The sequence below is a fragment of the Sciurus vulgaris genome (assembly GCF_902686455.1).
Source record: "Sciurus vulgaris genome assembly, chromosome: X".
Classification (NCBI taxonomy): domain Eukaryota; kingdom Metazoa; phylum Chordata; class Mammalia; order Rodentia; family Sciuridae; genus Sciurus; species Sciurus vulgaris.
Window position 1 is genome coordinate 83304565 of NC_136471.1, and position 22044 is coordinate 83326608.

Genomic DNA, 22044 nt, shown 5'->3' on the forward strand with positions numbered 1-22044 from the left:
CCTGAAGTCTATGATGAGAAATCGTTTTTTCTAAGTGTACTAAGAACCCTTTGGAGGGTTCTGAGTGACATCATCCTATGTCTGGAAGAAAATAAAGTGATTATATAGTCCACATTCTTCCTACCTCTGAACTTAAAAAAAAATGAAGAGAATAAGGCCCAGGTATATCAAGGTGTATAAGCATTCATATAAATTTATTTATTGTTTATAATTAGTGATCTACAGTTATACATAGTAGTTGGGTTAATTTTGACAAAATCATATATGCAAGATATTTGATTTTAATCCCTATTCCCCACTGTATTTCCTTCCCCTTCTCCATACCCCTAATGTCCTTCCTTTACTCTAACATAATCTTCCTTTCACTCATTTATTTATTTTTATTGGTAATTTCTACATATACGTAAAAGTGAAATTCTCTTTGGTACATTTATATATTTATATAATGTGATTTTGTTAAAATCATTCCATATCTTCACCACTTTCCTTCCTTTCTCCTTCTCTCTCTTTACATATAATATTGTGTATGTTCCATAGTGGACCCTATAGTCATTAAGGGATTCAAGGACCAAGGAAAGTCCACCAGAAGTTAGGTCATGTTGGATATTAGAATGGATTCAAAGGAATAAACTGCTTGCCTTGACAAATCTATTTCAAATACCTTCAATATTCATGATAAAGAGTCTTACAAATGTTGGTGTCATATATACGACCATTAGTTTAAAAGCCATTCGTATTTACAAAGCTGAACTTCTTTAAAGGGAAAAATGTATCTATCAAACTGCTCTTACTAAGCTCTTAAAAAGAAGCCCACCATAAAATGTACATTTGACTCAGCACCTCTATGACATTTACTTCAGCACAAGAAAGCTCATAGAAACAGAATGAATTGCAATTTAAATGCTCCTCTAAAAGCTTTATATATAGATAGCTTATACCTGTCTAGTAGTCTATACTTTCTAAGGAACTCTCATGTGCATTCCCTTCTTTGTTTTTACAACAATCCCATCAAGAAGGTATTATGAGCCCCATTTTATAGATGAGACAACCAAGGTTCAAAGAGGTTGTGTGACTTACCCCAAATCTCAATTGTACAGCAAAAATATAATGTAAACCTTGGAACCAGATATACCTGATGGATTCCCATCTTTGCTGTGGACAAATTATTTTGCCTATGAACAAAAATAGTATGTTCTAAGTTCAAAGTTACATGTTTCTCAAAAGAAGACATACAAATGGGCAATAAATACATAAAAATGCTCAACATCACTAATCATCAGGGGAATACAAATCAAAACTACAGTGAGATACCCTATCTCAGTAAGAATGGCTATTATCAAAAAGACTCAAGCTAGCAAGTGCTGGCAATAATGTGAAGAAAAGAGAACCTTGCACAATGTTGGTGGGAATGTATATTAGTACAGTGTGTAAGTTCCTTGAAAATGGAAAAACACAGCTAGCATATGATCCAACAATCCAACTACTGTGTATATGTCCAAAAGAAATAAAATAGGTATGATGAAAAGACATTTGCACGTCAGTGTATACTGTAGCACTGTCTATTGGGATTGACAAGAAATTGGAAACAATGTGTCTATCATCTGATGACCAGATAAAGAAAAGGTACTACATATAAAAAATGGAATACTATTAGACAATGAAAAGGAATGAAATATAAAATAATGGAATCCTTTAATTTGTATTAACATGGATGGACCTGGAGGTAATTGTGTTATGTGAAATAAGTCAGGCACAGAAACACACTCCCACATGATCTCACTCATATGTGCAATGTAAAATAATTGATCTTATAGAAACTGATAGTAGAATGGTGGTTACCAGAGACTGGGGAAAATTGGAAAAGGAAGGGAAGGGGAAAGGTTGAACAATGGTTGGTTACTAAGTTTCAGTTATGTAAGAAGAGCAAGAAGTTCTGCTGTGCTATTGTATAGTAGGATGACTATAGAAAATAATATATCAATAATAGTATAGTTAATAATATTATACATAATATTTCAAAACCTAGAAGAAAGGATTTTGAATGTTTTCATCATAAAAATTTGATAAATGTTTGAGGAGGTACATAAGTTTAATAGATTTAAATAGTATACAATGAATCAAATCATGTGGCACTACCCCTTTAATATGTACAATGTTTATGTTTTATTTGCTATTCAAAAATAAACTTAGAAAAATTAGAAAGAACTTCTTTATCAATATATTATCTATGTTCAGAGTGAAAAAAATATGATATAAAACTTCACACTGGCTTGAAATAAGCATATGATCCAGATGAAGTCCGGAGACAGGAATCCTTTTGATTTGTTGGGCAGATCAACCATGTCATCAAGAATTCAGGCTCTTTCCATCCATTTTGGACACTGCTGTTTTGTTCTTATGCTTGTGACTTCACGGTTGGCACAACTCAAAGCATAACATCTTCACACCATAATCAAAGTCAGGAAACAGGGGCAAGGTCAAAATAGCTTGCCTTTTTTTCTAATTTCCCATTTTATCTTATAGTCCAGACCTTGGTAATACAGCTATCTCTAGCTGGAAGGGAGACTGGGAAATGAGTATCTGGCCAACAAGAATGGGATGACCATGATTGACCAAGATAATTAGTAATTCCTTTTTGAGACTGTTCATCCTGCTACTTAGCATGAAATCATTGTTCTGATAGTAAGGAAGAAGGTGACCAGTGATGTTTGGATAAACAGCTAGCAGCATCTGAGATGAACTTTTTTTTCAGTTACCTTTATTTATTTTAATATTTTACTTATGAATTATGAATATCACAGTAAATAAATCATTTCAGAAAATTAACAGTTTCCTCAGGACATTTTCTAGAAGTGTAATTGCCAAGCTAAATACAATTTAAAGATTTTTGAAATGTATTAGCAGATAACACTTCGGATTTTTTTACTAATTTCCATTACAATTGCATTTATTTTCAACAGTGCATAGAATTCCCATGTCCCAGAAGCCTAACTACAAATGAATAATGCATGTTCCATTGTCTATTAATTTTATGCCTTCCCCTGTAATATTAAATTACTAATTTATGAGGACTTTATGAGAATTTTGTTTTTACTTTTTATATTTTATAGGGAAATATACCAACATTTTTTCTTTATTTGTCCATTTGCATTTCCAATTTTGTGAACTGTTTCTGATTGCTTCTTTTTCTATTCTGAATATTCATTGCTTATTGTTCATTCCCTACTCTTGTAAGGTGCCTGAGTAGACAGACATATTGCAGAGTATTTTTTAAAGTCCTTTATGTAATATAAATATGAATATATTTAAAATCAGAAATGTTTTTGAATTTTGTTTCATTCTATCATTATCTATGGATTTTTTTCATATAATTTTCACTTTCTTATATTAATTTGATAACATAAAATCAATACCTAAAATTAATATGCTGTGCATTCCTATTTGTTTTTAGTTATAAATGACATAACATCTTTATTTATTTATTTATTTTTATGTGGTCCTCAGGATCGAACCCAGTGCCTCACACCTGCTAGGCAAGTGCTCTACCACTGAGCCACAACCCCAGTCCCCCCAAGAAAAACCATTCTTGATTATAGTTAAGTATTATTTTATGTTGTATAAGTTAATATTTTTGAATAATAAATATTGTTTTAACACTGTCAGCAACATTTTCTGTCAATGTAATGCTAGCATTGCAAAATTAAGAAAATAAATAATTTCTGCTTGCAAAAACTGATTAGTAGCAAATGCATTTGGGGGTCTTGATCATTTGGAAAAAGTTACTTTGCCTTCTAATTAGGACAGGAGATTCTCAATAATATTTTCATAATTTGTCAATCACTGTCTTTTAACTAGTTTACTTAGATGATTGCTATGTAAGATAATTAGTGATATTTTGGACCTTCAGTCTACCATATTCTTGTTTGTTTATTCTCTATGTTTCTGGGTCCCTTCTTTTTTTTTCAGGTTACACAGACATTTCTTTTAGAATCCCATCTTTATTTATTTATAGTTTTTTGGTGTATTTTTGTATTATATTCTTAAATATATATATTATAATATATACATTTGACTTTTCAGGATTTACTAGTATCAGCATTTTATTGTTTTGGGTGAAGTATGGCTATATCACTTCTATCTAGGTTCCTTTACTTTCCCAGCTTTTAAATATTGTCAAGATTATAAGAATTAATATTTTGTTATATTTGTTTTAATCATCAAATACGATTTGTAAAATTCATGGAAAGGACAGTTCATTTTATATACCCATATTTTTGCACTTCCCTTTTCCTTTCTTCTTTCCTGATTCACCAAGATTCCATCTTAGGTTTAACATGCAGGTCCTGGCCTTCTTTTCTTGGTGGTAATCCTAAAGACAATTTGGGTTTTAGAAACTTTGTGATACAATTTTTGGTTTGGGTGAGTTATCCGGTGTTGCTGGGACTCCCACTGTTCTCTTCTGATGGTTTCCTGAGGGTTATAAGTTTACCTTGGCCAAGTCTCTGGGTTCATTTAGATTTAACTAAGAAGTCTCTGAGTTTTAGGGAGGAAGAATCCTTCCCAGACCGCTGGTTGTAGTAGGATACAACTTGCCAGTATAACCCAGTCACCATACAATGCAGTAGTCTCAGACCCATAGGACAAAGAGGTTTCTTGGGCTGGGTACTTAACTGTGGCAAAATCCCCCTTATTGATGCTCTATGAAGCCTTGGATCTGTGGTTGTGAATGTGCAGTCTCAGGTCCACAGGGAAAGGGTTTCACAGGCTTGCCAATTGTTCTGACAAAACCACTTGCACCTCAAATTTTCTGAATTGTGAAATAGGGATGGTAATATAACCTTAGAAGGTTTATGGAGTACATAAGTCCATGAGGGTAGGGATTTTTGTATGTTTGATTCAATCATTTAGTCGCATTATCCAGAATAGCATCTTAGCATATAATAGGCACTTATTGAGTGTTTCATAAATTAGTATAACAAAGGGGAGTGGCAATTAATCAATCAATTTATTAGCTAATTCTCAATAAATGATACATAGCCTGCACCATTCCCTTTTCTAGCAAGTGAATAAATCAGGTTCAGGTCTTCTGTTTCCAGTGGTTTAGATATTGTAAAACTTTGCTTTCCAACAGAAGAATACCTAAAGTTCATTTATTCATGAAGGACTTTATTATGTGCTTGGTCAACATGCCAAGCACAACATATACACATATTAAAGATATATATGTATATATGTATACATATGTATATATGTAAAAATATACATGTATACACAATATACAGATACTCATGGGCATGCTCATTTTAGGTTAATTTATTGCATTCAGTTTTTGAAATTTAGGGTTTGCTTTATTTTCATTTTAATTTTGGTTTATAATTAAGGTATAATATTTGCAATCTCTCCAATTCAAATCTTCAGAATGAGGTGCATATTCACGAAGGTGTCTCTGATATTATCCCATTCAACATATTTATTTTTTCCTTGCAGTTAATTCTCCTCCTCCCTGCTTTGCTTTTTTTGGTTTAGATTGGTGCTTTATCCTTCTTTGTGTGTGTGTGTGTGTGTGTGTGTGTGTGTGCACATGCAGGCACACGCACACATCAGTGTGTATGAAATTAGAGCAACCCATTCCTTTTTCGGATAAAAGCACACTTGATTTCATTTGATGTGTCTAGTAGATCTTTCCATTATAGGTAGTCTTCATTCCCTTTTATGGCTATAAAATACTTCGTTATATGTCTTCCACAGTTTATTTAATTAAATTCTTTTTTTAAATGGTGGTGGGGATAGAACCCAGGAATATTCTTCTCTTTGAGCTGCATCTGCAGTCCATTTTTATTTTATTTTGAGACAAGGTCTTGATAAGTTGCTGAGACAACATAGAGATTCTAGACCAGAGTTATAGTTAGGATATATTTCTCCATTCACATATTAAAGAGAAGATCACTCATATGATACTATCATAGCTGTGGTTTTTCATATTTTATTTTACCATAGTGGGGATTTAATCAAAGGGCATGCTATCAGTGTGTTATATTCCCAGTTCTTTTTATCTTTTATTCTGAGACAGAGTCTCTCTGCTTTGCCTAGGCTGGCCTTGAACTTTCAGTCCCACTACCAAGTTTCCATAAACCCAAGGAACAAGTTGCTGGGTTTCCATGTGTGAGCCACCACACATTGCCATTTCTTATATTTAAATAACTGATGCATTTGGGCCTGCATAGTGGTGCACACCTGTAATCCCAGTGGCTCAGGAGGTTAAGGCAGGAGGATTTTGAGTTCAAATCCAGCCTCAGCAAAATATGAGGCACTAACCAACTCAGTGAAACCCTGTCTGTAAATAAAAATACAAAATAGGGCTGGGAATGTGGCTTGGTGGTTGAACACCCCTGAGTTCAATCCCCAGTACCAAAAATAAATAAATAAGCAAATAAATGATGAGTTTGGGACTTATTTATAGTGTGAAGAATAGGTTAAAATTTATTGTTTTCCACTTGGCCATCCAGGTATTCAACAGAACTATTAAAAAGTTCAGCTTTTTTCTATTGATTTGATATACTCCTTTTGTTCATTTGTTCAGTTTGTGTAATCTTAACAAGTTTATCAGTTACATAGCACTATTTCCTATTTGATTTACAAGAAAATTTAGGCCCCATGTGTTGACTGAATGTCATATAGCTGGTCAGTAGTAGAAGCGGGAGTCAAAGGTAAATGTCTCTGACCCTGGATCAGGGCTTTTCATCCCTAAGCTGTATTTCCTGTTACTGTGATCCTCAGCAAACTCTGTAGAGGAGATAGGCAGCTATCAGGATTCCAATATTGCAAGTAAGATATCAGCAGTTCCAAGAAACTATCTTTTCAAGAAATCTAGACTATGAGCAAAATGATGAGAACCCATGATGTATACCCATCTGGTATACATCAAAGTTGGGTTATGGTAGATGGAATCATTATGAATGGGATTGTGAGGCATTGAGTAAGGCCAGAGTGGGCACATAGAAGCACAGGATTGCAGGAATGTTTTTCCCACTCTTGGGAAGGTAAAACGTATCTATCACATTAGTTCAGGCAATGCTAGCTGCTATAACAACATAACAGAGTCAGGGTTTATTATTGATTTTAACTGCAATCATTGTTGAGAGTAACAGAATTTGTCTAAGTCATTCAGGGACCCAAGCTTATGGAGGCTTTCATTTTTCTAACAGTTTTATTGAAATACAGATTACATACCATAAAATTCACCCATTCATTTGGTATATTATATTATTAATTTTTTATTTTGGTAAAATAATGTAACATAAAATATGCTATTTAACCTTTTAAATGTACGATTCAGTGACATTAATCATATGCAAAATGTTGTGCAACTATCATCACTACCTATTTCCAATACCTTTTTATCACTCCAAACAAATTCAGCATCCATGAAGCAATAACTTGAGAATGAGCTATGACTGTAATCAGACTGGAGCCTTGTTGCTTTTAAAGTTAGGGTGTCAGAGCTGGAATATTCTTTAGAGACCGACTATCCCAATCATTTCAGGCGTTGGAGCCTCTGATGCCCAGAATGTATGTGTGTTTTAGGGTTGGGGGATGCTGGACAGAGTCAGAGTTGATTCCAGAGCTGAAACAAGAGCCATCATACCATTGGTGTTCAAATATCTTTTTACTATGACCTAGAGTAAAATAATAATTTTTATTACAACTCAACATAAACATATATATACTTGATCTGTAAAAGTTTTATAAATCAAAGATGGGTAGTAATTACAGCTATTTGTCAGATATTTCTAGTTCCCCACCTTCTGGCACACTGTAGAATTACACTTTTTTTATAACCTTTGTAACTACTAATGAGAAATTGGTATGTGTGGCCTTGGACAGATGAGCAAAGGGAGATAGGTCATTTTGGTGGTGCAGGGGGGTAATTTTAAAAGCCAGTTCACAGTTCACAATGTTCTCTTTTACCTGGTGTTCCAATCATGGCAGCATAAAGATGAAGCCTCAGTTACCCTGGATACTCCATGGAGTAAAGCAGAGCCCTTGGGAAATTCCTGGTGGCAAATAGTGTGAATGGGAAATAAATGTTTGTTCTTTTTTAAAATGCTTTTATTAGTACATTTTAGTTATACATAATATTGGGTTTCATTTTGACATTATCATGCATACATGAAATACAGTTTGTTCTATTTGGGTTCCTCTGATATACTGATATTTGGGGTTTGCTTTTTACCAAAGAATATAGTAGCCTATTCCAACTGATGTAAATACATAGTTTTACTACATGCTATGTACTCTAATATTTGATATCATTATTCTATTTTGTTCTATTTCAATTTTTAATGATGGATGCAACTTAGTAAATTTTTTATGACCTGATAATGGGGTTGCAACAAGCAGTTTGAAAAACATTACTCTATACCATGTTCACTTGTCCCAGAGCTGATCCTTTTTCCATGATCCTGTATAGCAATGTTGATGACTCCCATCTGTCTGCAGGATTGTGGTTATGGAGAAGGTGGAGATGCATACTGTACAGCTTGCCCTCCTAGAAGGTACAAAAGCAGTTGGGGCCACCACAGATGTCAGACTTGCATCACCTGTGCTGTTATCAATCGTGTCCAGAAGGCCAACTGCACAGCTACCTCTAATGCAGTCTGTGGGGACTGTCTGCCTAGGTAAATCCATTGTATTGGACCAAGCTCTTTGGAGCCCTCCCTCCTTTTTTTAGCACTTCTGTTTCTATCATCCTTTTCTCTGAGAACCTAGTTGAAGTATTCTAACTATCACATCATATTCCACTTAAGTTCCCAACAAAGAGAAAGAGTGTCTTCCTAGGATCCCTATTTAAAGTGCCCAGCACATTTTTAGTCTTGGATGAGTAAACAGTTTTTCATCATGTTTGCACTCTTGGCACACGCCAAGGTTTAAAGTTAATTTCATTGTGGACTTAAATTATGAAGCAATTGGTAACAAAGCAGTGCTCCCCCTTCTGGTGACATTAGCTCTCCTTTTAACTGAAGAGTCTGATTGATGGTTGAAAAGTGAGGGTTTCTGGGCCTCTCAATCAGAAACAAACATGGAGGGAAAGAACTCATGAAGTGCTCTGTGCACTGGATTCCAGGAAGGACTATTCTAAGTGAATTGCTTATTTCAATTCTCTGCTATTCCTTATGATCTGACTACAGGTTCTACCGAAAGACACGCATTGGAGGCCTACAGGACCAAGAGTGCATCCCATGCACAAAGCAGACCCCCACCTCTGAGGTTCAGTGTGTGTATCTACTTCTCTCTCCTTTTACCCAACCCATTATGTGACAACAAAACTAGGGTAATAAAGACTTCTCCTTTATTCTTGGAGGGAATGAGTACTGCCTCATCCTTCTTCCTGAGGAGTGTCATGGCAAGTCAATCAGATAGGTTGAATGCTGGTTTTGCAACATAATGTCTATGTAAACTTCCACAAATCATTCAAACTCAGTAAAGGTCATTTCCATCATATGAAAAAAAAATATGACTCATAATAAATCATTTTTCTACATACCTTTTGAGATGGTTTTCTAGGTTTAATGAAATAATAGATGTTAAAAAGCACTAAATTATAATATTTAATTGTGAATTATTATTATTATTATTCAAGGTATATAGGAATCCCTAGATCTTAGGACTCATTAAAAGCTAAATAAAGGAAGTCTATGCCTGTATCACTATCAATTTTTATCTGTTTGTCTGGCATGTAAAAACCATAGGATATTTATATCTTCAGTTAATTGTATTAATTTATACCATGTCTGCAGTATATGTGAGTTGTTCTTCTTTGTTCTTTAAAATTTGCCTGCTCTACAAAGAAGTAAAACCAGAATCCCTAATTGTGGAAAGCCTTAGTGATAGGGTAATGGCCCAAAGAAGTCCAGGCCCAGTGTTAGGGTGAATACTGACTGCCCACACTGATTAACATGCCCCACTTCTTTGTCTCACAGGTGCCTTCCAGTTGAGCTTAGTGAAGGCAGATGCACCCACAGTGCCCCCTCAGGAGGCAACACTTGTTGCACTGGTGAGCAGTCTGCTAGTGGTATTTACCCTGGCCTTCCTGGGGCTCTTCTTCCTCTACTGCAAGCAGTTCTTCAGCAGACATTGCCAGCGTGGTAAGGGTGGCTGCTTCACATTTGACATGAATCAGAAATAAGATTCTCATTGGTAGAAAAGAGGAATTTTCTGGGGTTGAGAGTTAATGGGATTTCCCTTCCATGCTGGAAATACCCAGGGGTGGCCTTTGAAACTGTGTTAGATGGTATGTTATTTCGAAGATGACTGAAGAGGACCCTAAGAGTTTAGGAAGCCTTGTTTATTAAGTTCCAGGCACTCAAAACAGAGCAGGGCATAATGGGAACTGAACCCCTTGCAAAAACAATGTGGAGGACTAGATTCAAAATCTAATCACTGTTGTAACATTAGATAAGTCATTTAGATTTTTTGGGTCTCTTTCTCCCTGATCTTGAAAATGTGAGATACGGTTGGATTAGTTCATTTTTGAGTTCTCCAATTCTGCTTATCTATACTATTAAATATGGGCAAGGTCTATGATAACTGTAATCAGCATAATAATTTCCCAAAATGGAGTAACAAAACCCAGTGCCTAGTTGTCAGACTTAAACTTTTTTTTCTCCAGACAATGCTGATGTCGAAAGAGCACTATCCCAGCCTATAAGAGTTGGCCATGTAAAATTCCCAAATAGAATGTCATATTTAAATTCTAATAACACTGTGATCTGTTTTCGGCACAAATTTCCCCTTAAACCAATAATGTGGAACTTACTTATTGGGCAAATATGGAGCAGGTGGGATGGTGACTGGTCGGGACCAAGCAAGATATTAGAAATTCAGCCAAGAGCTGGGCAGTGGGCACATGCTTGTAATCCCAGCAATTTGGGAGCCTGAGGCAAAATGATTACAAGTTCAAGGCCAGTGTCAACAACTTAGCAGGGCTCTAAATAATGTAGTCTCAAAAAAAAGAGACTGGAGAAGTAGTTTAGTGGTAGAATTCCCCTGGGTTCAATCCCTATTACCAAAAAATAAAGAAAGAAAGAGAAAGAAATTCACCTGAGAATACCACAGTTTAGTATGGCTTCAGTGCCATTAAGGGAACTGAAAGCTAAGCAGAGATACCAAAAGAGGAACTCAGAACTAGTGAATAGTTTTAAGTTAGTAAGGAGGAAGATAAAGTTTTCTGGATACTAGGATGCTCAGGACTCCTTGGCCTACGGATACTGGACCCAAAGCAATACTATATTTTTTTTTCCTCACTCTATGTATATTGGAATCTCCTTTAGATAGAGCTTCCTTGGTCAATTTTGCTGTGAGACCTGCCATATTAATTTGAGAAAACCAGCACTTATGCTTGGTTGTGCCCCTGGCTTAAGCAGAGATGAATCGAGCATTTAACAGGCTGTTGTTTCTTCAATACCATTTTCAAGCTCAACTTCAATTTCCTCTTCTCTCTGGTAGCTCTTAAGCATTGTGGCTCAGGGTGAACAGTCCTCTCTCTGACTTCAGAAGCCAGTGTCTCAAGTAAGAGTGGTTTCCCAATCCCTGAGCATGAGCATGAAACAGTGGCAATAAAGCATTTGGGCCCCGGGGCTCAGCAATATGGAATATGACAGAACATTTGAGAATTACCTGTCTCCCTCCTTCTCCTTCAGGACAGACATAATGAGTAACTCTCTTCTGTTCCCCTTCTATCCTCAAGATAGTAATGTAGAACTCTTTTGGGAATATGAAAGCAGACTGCTTCCCTCATGGTTCCCATGAAGGGAAGGAGGGCTAGACGTTTCCTCATTCAGGGAAGGTGTTTATCAGGAGTCACTAACGCACATATGTAGGTGAGATCAATGTGTGAATTAGATCAATATAAGGTACAAGACAAATGAGTAGGGACTGTAGAAATATCCCCTAACTAAAGGGCAATCCACTACTCAGTTCCAGCTTTTTATTGCCATGTGGGTATATTCAGTAATGTAAAAACCTTTCAAATTGTCAAGAGAATACAGAAATCTGGAGTTTTATACGTGAAAACCATGTTAAAGAAGCTCCTAATGTTGAATCAGAGTCATACATGAAAGGTGTACTACTTTTCTGTCATTGCCATAACAAATTACTGCACATTTATTAGATTATTATCTCACAGTTTACATAGTTCAACAGATTTGACTGGGTCTCACAATAAAGAAAGATATTGGAAGGGCTGTGTTCCTTTCTGGAGGTTCTAGGGGAGAATCAGTTTCTTTAATCATTTAGGCAAATGACTGAATTTGCATTTATAGAACTGAGGTTCCATTTTTTTGCTGGCTATAAGCTGAAGACCATTCCTAACTTCTAGAGGCATAATCACTTTGGCACATGGACTTCTTCTATTTTCAAAACTAGGAATGGTGGATTGAGTTTTTCTCATTCCACATCTCTCTTATACTCTTCGTCACTTCTGCCTTCTTCCCTGCTTTTAAGGCATGTAATTATACTTGGACTTTTCTGGTTAATCCAGTATAATTTCCCTATTTTGAAGCCCATCATCATAATTCTGTCTTCAGAGTCTCTATTGCCCTCTAATATAACATACACGGACATAACACCCAGGGATAAATATCATGATGGGGCAAGGTTTCTCAAAAATTGTTTTCCACAAAGTATTTCTTATTCTCTAAACAATTGATTCATTTATCTAATCCAGCACCAGGTAGTCTCTATCTGATATTCCAATGTAAGTATGTTTCTCAAACGTGTTACCTCAGTCTGGTGCAAGGTACTCTGGTCCCCAGGGAGGGGAAGGGGAACACTGGCTCCCAGATCCCCTCCCACTCTTGTGCTCAGGACCACGTGCCGGGCTGAGAAGAGACCCTGCCTTTGGGTGACCCAGTGGCTTTCTGCTTCGAGTTGCAGGAGGTTCGTTGCAGTTTGAGACTGACGAGGCAGTGGAGGAGGAATCTCTCTTCCCTGTACCACCTGGCCAGGAGACCAGTCCTGAGTCCCCAGTGAGTGAGAGCATCTTTGAGACCCAGCCACTTAACCCCATCCTGGATGACGACTGCAGCTCGACTCGTGGCTTCCCCACACAGGAGTCCTTTACCATGGCCTCCTGCGCTTCGGAGAGCCACTCCCACTGGGTCCACACCCCCATCGAATGCACAGAGCTGGACCTGCAAAAGTTTTCCAGCTCTGCCTCCTATTCTGGAGCCGAGACCTTGGGTGGGAATACAACTGACAGCTCTGGAGACAGGCTGGAGCTCAATGTGCCCTTTGAAGTTCCTAGCCCTTAACTCTACTGAGGTGAGCTGGAAAGGTGGGGCAGACAGACCAGAAATTAGGGGCTACCCTCAAGGAATTTTCTTCTATACTACTATCATAATTATCATTTAATAGTGCTAGGAGTAGAGAAACAGCAAGCTGGGGACATTGGTGGGTGGAGATGCATCAGTAGTTATACTATGTTTTGAGCCAGTCAGATGTCACACTTGTGAGCTTAAAATTGTGAGGAAAGTGGCCAGGTTGTCATGACACCAGTCTCCAACCTGGCATTATGCAAGCTCTCTCAGTTCCCCACTGTCTACTAGTCATAGGTATCTTCCCTCATGTGCCCAAGAAACATGGCACAATAGAAAAAAATATACAAGCCTTTTCAGCTGGAAGTCCTATATTTCAAACCAACCTCCATTCCCTAGTAGCTATATGAACTTTGTGTAAATTCTTTTACCTCTCTGAGTCTTAGATTTTTCATCTATAAAAAGTGGAAAGTACTATCTACCTTGTAAGTTATTGTGAGGGTTGGATTAAAATCATATGTGTGCAGGGCATGGTGGTACATGCCTGTAATCCCAGCAACTCGGGAGGCTGAAGCAGGAGGATTGCAAGTCCAAAGCCAACCTCAGCAAAAGTGAGGAACTAAGCAACTCAGTAAGACCCTGTCTCTAATTAAAATATAAAATAGGGCTTGGTATATGGCTCAGTGGTTGAGTGCCCCTGAGTTTAGTCCCCAGTACTGCCCCCATCAAAAAAGGAAAATAAAATCATATTCAAGTACCCTTTACAGTGTCTAATGCATTAGAGGTGTTTCAGCCATGTTAGTTTTTATTTCTGTCACTGCCCCCAGTCACAATTTATATCCCTTCCATATCCACTGAATTTATCTGGTAATCATAACACCAAGCCTTTGTGGTAAGCAGGTGAGGCTATAGTAGCCTTATTTTAGAGAGGCAAGAACAGAGACAAAGAGAGGAGAAGAAATTTTCTCAAAGTCATAAGAGGAATCCAGTGGCAGAACTAATTAAACTTGAGACCAGGTTGGGGGCTCCATTCTAGAGCTTATCCTACTCCACTATTGCAATTAATCTTGAGCCAATGTTACTTTCTCATGGGCAGGAGGGTGGGCAGATTTCTAATTTTCAACTAATCAACTACTTTTCTCCACTAATTTCCATATTTCTTCAGTTAATATATTGCCAAGTTTGTCATGACTTCCTTTTCCCTATATCCTACCTAAAAACGTGAATAATGAATATTTAAAAGCCTTGACTGGTATCAAAACTGCCAGCCTTGATACCTTTAATATCATCCAGTTTAGTTTTACCTCTGAGGCATTCAATCAATGCTTAAGTATTTTTTTTATATAATACAGGTTGTGTATCTTTTGTCCAGAATACCTTGCACTGGAAGTGTTTCAGAATTTGGATTTTTTTTAAATTTAGAATATTCATACATATATAATGAGTTATCTTGGGAATGGGAATTAAGTCTAAACCAAAATTTATTTATGTTTCATATATGCCTTATATGCATAGCCTGGAGGTTATTTTGTATAATATTTTTTAGTGTTCCTGCATTTTGACTATGATCTGTCATTTGAAATCAGGAGTGAAATTTTCCACTTGTGGTGTCATGTAGATGCTCAAAAAGTATTGAATTTTGAAGTATTAAAGATTTTGGATTTTTGGATTTGAGATATTCAACCTATTCCCCTGCCAAATGTATGTGTAATTTCCTTACCTTCAGTGTCAGAAAGCTCACTACCACCAAATGTGTAGTACAACTACAATATAATTGAATCAAATATAAAGAAAAAAAACTTTCTGTTTCACTGCAATACTCCCATATGGGTCCTGGCTTTGTTCCATGGGCCACACAGACCTCATCTCCTTCCTCTGCATTGTTATCCCTGCAGAAGCCCTGGAAAGTACCACTTTATTTTCCTCTTATGTATGTGGGGATTAGAACTAAACTCAGTTTCATGAAGAATGGTCTTACCAGTTTAGAAAGGATAGAATTAGATTAGTGATATATTTGTGTGATTGTATCTTAGTTCACTGGTATAACCCATGATTTGGGTGAGGGGGGTTAGGAGAGGAGGGAGCTAGTGAGTGCTCCACAGGTTTCTAACTTGCTTTGCTATTTTCCTAGGTCGCTCATGCTCCTGACAGCCTTGCCCAGTCATTCTTGGATTCTCCTGCTTTGTTCCTATACCACAACAGCAGCAGAGGCCTGGGATGTGGTATCCACAACAGCCAGCACTTTACAAATGGAGTGTATCCTATCCCATACTACCAGAGAATTGATTGTCTACCATTTTCCCAGAACTGACCTGCAGCATTTCTTGACTCTGTGTTCGAGCCTGAAGAGTCAGAATCCCCAGCCATGGAACTACTGGACATGTTCCTAGCTCAATGGGATTGTAGAGAAGAGGGGAGGGATCATGACAATGTATGTGGTAGGGTTTTCCTGCCTGAGTTTTTTTGGTCACATGGGCATGAAGGAAGGACCTTTGAGAACTTTATTGTCATCTACCTAGCACTTTAGGGAGAAAATGAAACCCTTTCCCTTTTAGATCCTCAGCACTGCCTCCCTCCCCAACACACACACACACACACACACACACACACACACACACACACACACACACACACACATATATATATATCTTGTGGGAGGCCTGGTGCCATGATTCCCAAACTCATGTCCTAAACTTCTGTACCCGTGATGTCTCTGGAGCCAGCATGTTTGTCACCGTCTTCCTCCACAAAAGTAGGTCTCTACACTTCTTCAGTGGAGATTCAAGTCAGTGCATTTTGATTTCTAAAATGGTCTTTCTTAAAATTACTTTCATTTTAATTTCTCTTCTTCTCTTGCCTTTTTTGTCCCTTTATGGGGCATGGTTTCTAGATTCTCAGGGCTAAGTCAGAGCTCAGAGCTTTGGTCTTGGAGTTGAGAGTGAAATTCCTGAGGTCTGGGATGGAGCAGTGAGGAGCTAGGTTTCTTAATGGGGCTTGACCCTAGGGCAGCTCAAGGACCATTTGGTGCTTTCTTGGTTTAGAGAAAATCCAGTCAATTTCTTCAACACCGGTTTCACATGCTTCTCAGCATGAAATACAACTGCTTTCTCCATGCTTTCTAATGGAACAATGCAGATAAAACCCTCAGGACTCAGGTGTGACTATCATGGGTTATGTCCATAATGGGTCACCTGGACTGATGCCCATTCCTTCATAGTGGGTCAGGTTTGGAAGGAACAAGTGCTCAAATCAGTGGAGAAATTGTCTCTTTTGTTCAGGAGCAATGTTTACAGTCCAGGATGTTTGAGGTAACTTAATTAGAAAAGTCAAGACTAAAGATAAAGCACAGTTATCCTGGGTTAAGAATGTTGAAATCCACTACATTAATGACTGCTGCACTTAACATTTTTCAATGTGCTTTTACAGTAATCATCTCATTAGATCTTTACACAGATTCTGAGGTGGGTAAGGCAGTGTTTTTTATCCCCAATTTGCTAATGAGGAAACAGGCTCAGAGATGGAAAGTGACTTGCCTTAAGTTACTCAGTGACATAGGTATGACTATAAAGACTAGAATGCTTTCAGACCCTCTTCAATATCTTGAAATATTTATTTTCTAGAAGACAGTGTTTTTTGATAGAAAGATTTTTTTTCACATCTCTTCCAGAAAACAACTCTTTTTGGAAGGAAAATAGGTAGAGAGGAAAATTAGTTCCTTATACTAGTATGAGAATGAAGTAATGTTATCACCCACCATACTAAGACTGACTGCCCCACTTCCTGTCAGTTCCCCCTATCTGCTACAACCAGCCTAGTACATTTTCTGCTTGGTCTGATCCCAGTAAGAAGCTAAGACTTTCCATTGAGCACCATCTTCCAAAAGGTCAGAAAGTGAGAAAGGTTATAAGGCTAGACAGGACTCTTCCTGTCTGTCTTCTCTTGCCCCTGAGGTATGGAAGGGGATAAAAGCTGGAGTCAGATTAGCCTTCCACAAATAGATTGTATATATTTGACCAAACCTATCAATAATAACACTTAAGTGCTTTACTGTTTAAAAAGGTTCATTAATACATCATGAATATTTTAAAGATGAGAAAACTGAGGCCCAATAGTGCCTTACCCAGAATAATTTATTTTTGAGGAAGATTTTGCCCTTACAAATCTACCCCAAGACCCAAGTGTGGATCCTATGACTGAGAGTGGAGGTCTGGGAAGGGCAGTTAGAGCAGAAACTACTCTTGGCTATGGCAAAGGGACAGACAGTGTTATTGAATGACATCATGTTATTTTGGTTCACTAAATGCTGCCTAAAGAATTTAAAAGATTGGAGTAAGCTTCAGGAGATTGATTAAGGCAGCCCAACTCCACTACCTAAGTAAAGCATTTGGGCCCATAATCTGTTAAGTGTTACTAAGGCAGTAATAGAATCTTCTACTGAAAAATAGCACATGATTTCACTTGTATCTTAATCCAACTGGGACAGGATGGAGGAGCTTTTAACTTTTCTCTCCCTATAACTTTCACCCCCTGATGACCTACAAGGGTTTTCTGCCTTTATCTATGTCCCCTTAGATTCCTGGCATTTTCTCGGTCTGCTACATGTTTGAAGAGCAATGGTCCTGAGTTTGTAGCATAGGGAAGCACACACAATTTACCTCTTATTTTTTAATCTCCTGGGCCTCAGCCTATATTTGAGGTGCTATATCTCTCTACCCCCAGCCGGGAGCAGGGCTGGAGTTTGCCTGCTTAGAACCTTACATAACATTTCTGAGCCAAGGTGGCTTTCTCTCTGGTGCCTGTGTTCCCCAAACTACCTCCCAGCCATTCCCCAAAGACACTGTCCTATTCATATAGGCTGAGTGAGGAGGGGAAAGTGACCCACCTCCCTCTTTGTATTGACATGTCATATCCCAGCTCTTCCAGCACTCTTTCCCCTTTGATACTTTTTTTTAAATATCTTTTTTCTTTAACTCCCACCTACATATGACCAGACAGAAGCACGCTCCTTAGAGGCTGCATTATTATTCATTATCTGAGAATCTTTCAGAAACTCATACAGCTAGTTCCTATTCCACAAGTACTTGGTAGTTAATTAAGTACCTTTAGGCAGAATGTGCACTTCATCACCAGGTCCTAGCCCTGACAAGGAGTGTTCTCTACAGCAGTACTTCTATTCCTGTGATTTTATTAAATGCATCTTTGAGAACAGTTCATCCACAAACATTGATTAAGGGCCCCTTGGCAGTCCATTGATCAGGGTGCTAAAAGCACCTGGGTAAAAGCAAAGAGGTCCCATTGTACTGGATGGAGGATTAGAAGCAATTGAATTTCAAGTCTGCACCAAGCAGCCTGGCCTCACCCAGGTATTAACAAATATGTGTGAACCAAGGTTTAGACCTTGGCCTTTAGGTTCTCTGTTCTCTTTTTCTGGGACAGTTTATTCTTATCTCACTGGCTTTAATTAGTCATATCTACACCTTCTGGTAGGGGAAGAACTAGTACCCAAACAGAGGGTGATTCAGCCTAAACAGGTCCCAGGTATGACTGGTGGTTCAAGCCCAACACTGCCACTCTGTGGGAAAGATAGAAATTATAACACAATATTAACAATAATATAAAATGACACAGTCACCCTACTTCACTGTTCTTGCTCATAGTCTGAACATTGTTTGACTATACCTAGAATCACCTTGGTTCCAATATTCTGAAATTTAACAATTGGAGTAAGCAACTGGAATGGGGCAATAAAGTTTTGTTTTGCTCTGTTTTTTAAGGTATATTGTATAGACATGAAATAAAGGATGATTTTTTTTATCCTTTATAATTGCTATTTGACCACAGCCAATATTACATGTGAGTGTTTGGTCCAAGAAAGTCCGTTTAAAGTTTTCCTCTTCATTGCTTTTAAAGTGGAAGCATCTTTGAGCACTATGCTTGTATGTGTATTTTCCACTTGAGGGTTATTGGTCAGTGGAAGCCAAAATTGCATGAGATAGAAAAATTTTCAATATATCCCTGATCCTAGACAATAGTTGTGTTGTCCATATTTAAACTATCAAAGAACATTATTCTTTATTTGTAAGGGAGAGGGAAATGTTTGCTGGTGAAGAGTTGGGGGTTTTGGTTGACTTGGATTTTGACCAGAAGTAGTCTGTGAGAGGTACATTTTCCTCCAGGATTCTCAAATCCAGATGTGGTAAGGGTGCCAAATACTACAGCACTACTCTCTCCAACATGCAACCATGCCACACTGAGATCATCAAATCTTCTGTTCCCCTCATACCCCTCCACCTCACTACCAAGTTCTTTGGTGTTATATATTGAATGTAGTTTCATTTAATTACCTTTTCCCTCATAAATGAGTTATTTATAGAGATTTTGTTAGATCTTGAGCCATATGCATGTGTGGATACTAGCAGGGTTGTGTTTGGTTTATGATACTCTGCAATCATTTCATATTAGCCAATAAAAATAAATACATCCAAATATCTTGTTTATTCCTCTGCTTTTAGCAAACCAGGCTTACTCATTTGGCTGATATGTCTGCACAATGACTACAGAGAAGAAATGCCTTTCTGATCACTGGATATAGCACCAAGAGTGGTGGGATTCACTGATTTGTCACCTAAGAGATTTGGATTACAGTCCAACTCTCTTTTATTTTTCTGATTGTTTATGACATTTAGATTCGTGTCTAGGCTGCAAATCTACTAGAAACACTTGTAGTTTAAACCAACAGTTCTCAAGCAGTTTTTCATAGCCCTAAGAGGACTGCGTACCTATCGTCTGAGGTCTTCAAAAACTCTAAGAGATTTTGCATATTTGTGTATGCTTTTATTTTGATCATACTATTAAAAAAATCACAAGCTTATTCTATATAGACCACCCGAAGGATTACTTCTTAAGAACATCACTTTGCCATTTCAGGGTGTGTATTTGTGTTTACAATCTCATTGGATAAAAGGGACCAGTAAAGGAACATAATTTAATTTTGAATGCTGTGCTCTATTATAATTTTATCTAAGAATAAGAAAAACCAAGTTTCCTCTCATGTTTAATATTCTCTGATCCTGACAACAAAGCATGTTGATAAGGATGTGGGGAAATGAGAATCCTCATACATTGTTGGTAGAATTATACAATGGTACAGACACTTTTGAAAATAGTCTGGCAATTTCTCTAAAAGCTAGAGTTACCATATGATTCAATAATTCCACTCCTAGGTATATAAGAAAAATAATTAAAATTATGCACATGCAATATCTGTACATGAATATTCACAGAAACATCATTTATGATATTTAAAAAATAGAAAAAATCCAAATGTCCATCAATAGATTAATAGATAAATTTCAGTATAAACATATAAAGAATGTTATTCAGCAATTGAACTCCTGGCACATGGTATACTGTAGTTTGAACCACAAAGCATGCTAAATAAAATAATCTATATATAAGAGATCACATATGGTATGGTTCCACTTATATAAAATATTAAAATGCAAGCTGATAGCAACAGAAGATAAATTACTGGTTGCCTGGGACTGGGTGGGTGTGAGAAAAGGGATTAAATGTTAATGGGCACGAGGGATCTTATTTAGCAGATGAAAATGTTCTAAAATTGAGTTATGGTGATGACTGCATTACTCAGTAAAGTTAATAAAAATTGTTGACTTCTATGCTTGAAATGGACAAATTTTATAATATATAAAATATACCTCAATAAAACCGTGCTCAAAAATGTTATATGATAACTGATTTTAGGGTAGACTTGTTGGTTTTTAGGGTAGACTTGTTGGTTTACCACTTTAATTACTTAACATACATCTTTATTGGCAGGGTTCTGATTCCATAAATATCTTCTTCTCCCTCTTCCTTTCTCTGCCTCCTCCTCTTCCTCCTCCTCCTCCTCTTCCTCTAAAAGCTGAGCAAATCAAATACTAACAGAAATACTAAAGGAAGTTCAGCAGTCTGAAAGTGAGTGACTGCAGACTCCAAAAAAGCACCAATAAAGGTAACATATATAAGTATAAAAGATGATATAATTGTGTATTTCTTCCTATAATTGATTTAAAGTGCAGTTTTACAAAACTATACACACACATATATATTTGACTTATTGAACTTAAATAGATACGTAATGTATTTCACAATAACAGAAGAAAAAAATCAAAGGTGAATTGACATGAAGAAATGATACCGAATTAGAACTTATACCTTAATTAGTACAGTCAAATCTGTAAATGCATACATGCATGATACCATAGCCTCTTGTATAACCAAGAGGTTTCAATTACCTAAAGTTATTTTCTTCTTGCTGAGGAAGGGAAGGGAAAGACAATGTATTCTGACTCACATATCCTAGCCTTTCACAGTTTTTACCAATATTTAGTAATTTTCTTGAATAGATGCTTCCCCATTTGTGGTGTGCCCTTCTTTACACAATTTCCAGAGAATTTAATGTGTGTGAATTTATTTTTTTAAATTTTGATTAACAACTATTAATTTTTTATGGAGTTTAGATTGATTATTCAATACATGCATACTGAGGTCACTAATCAAATCCAGCCTCCCTTTATCTATCCCTCCTTCTTAACCTTTAGTAATCACTATTCTAGATTCAGATGGACTTTTTAAATTTCCATATATGAGAGAGAATAGATGGTACTAGGGTTGTTTCTGGCTTATTCCACTGTTCCACTTCACATAATAACCTCCAATTCCATACATT

General features: G+C 37.1%; 1 protein-coding gene across 6 annotated transcripts in view; it reads left to right on the plus strand.

The window, feature by feature from the left end:
- Positions 1–15902, plus strand: part of EDA2R (ectodysplasin A2 receptor) — a 31633-nt gene extending 15731 nt beyond the window's left edge. For 5 of the 6 annotated variants that reach the window (XM_079123716.1, XM_079123717.1, XM_079123715.1 and 2 more), the window contains exons 3-7: positions 8500–8678; positions 9189–9274; positions 9981–10145; positions 12928–13320; positions 15445–15902. In XM_079123716.1, the coding sequence (XP_078979842.1) occupies positions 8500–8678; positions 9189–9274; positions 9981–10145; positions 12928–13310 (813 nt within the window). In that variant the 3' untranslated portion in view covers positions 13311–13320; positions 15445–15902. The remainder of the gene's footprint in view (positions 1–8499; positions 8679–9188; positions 9275–9980; positions 10146–12927; positions 13321–15444) is intronic. The other variant, XM_079123720.1, reaches the window with a different exon arrangement.
- Positions 15903–22044: the final 6142 nt, after the last annotated feature.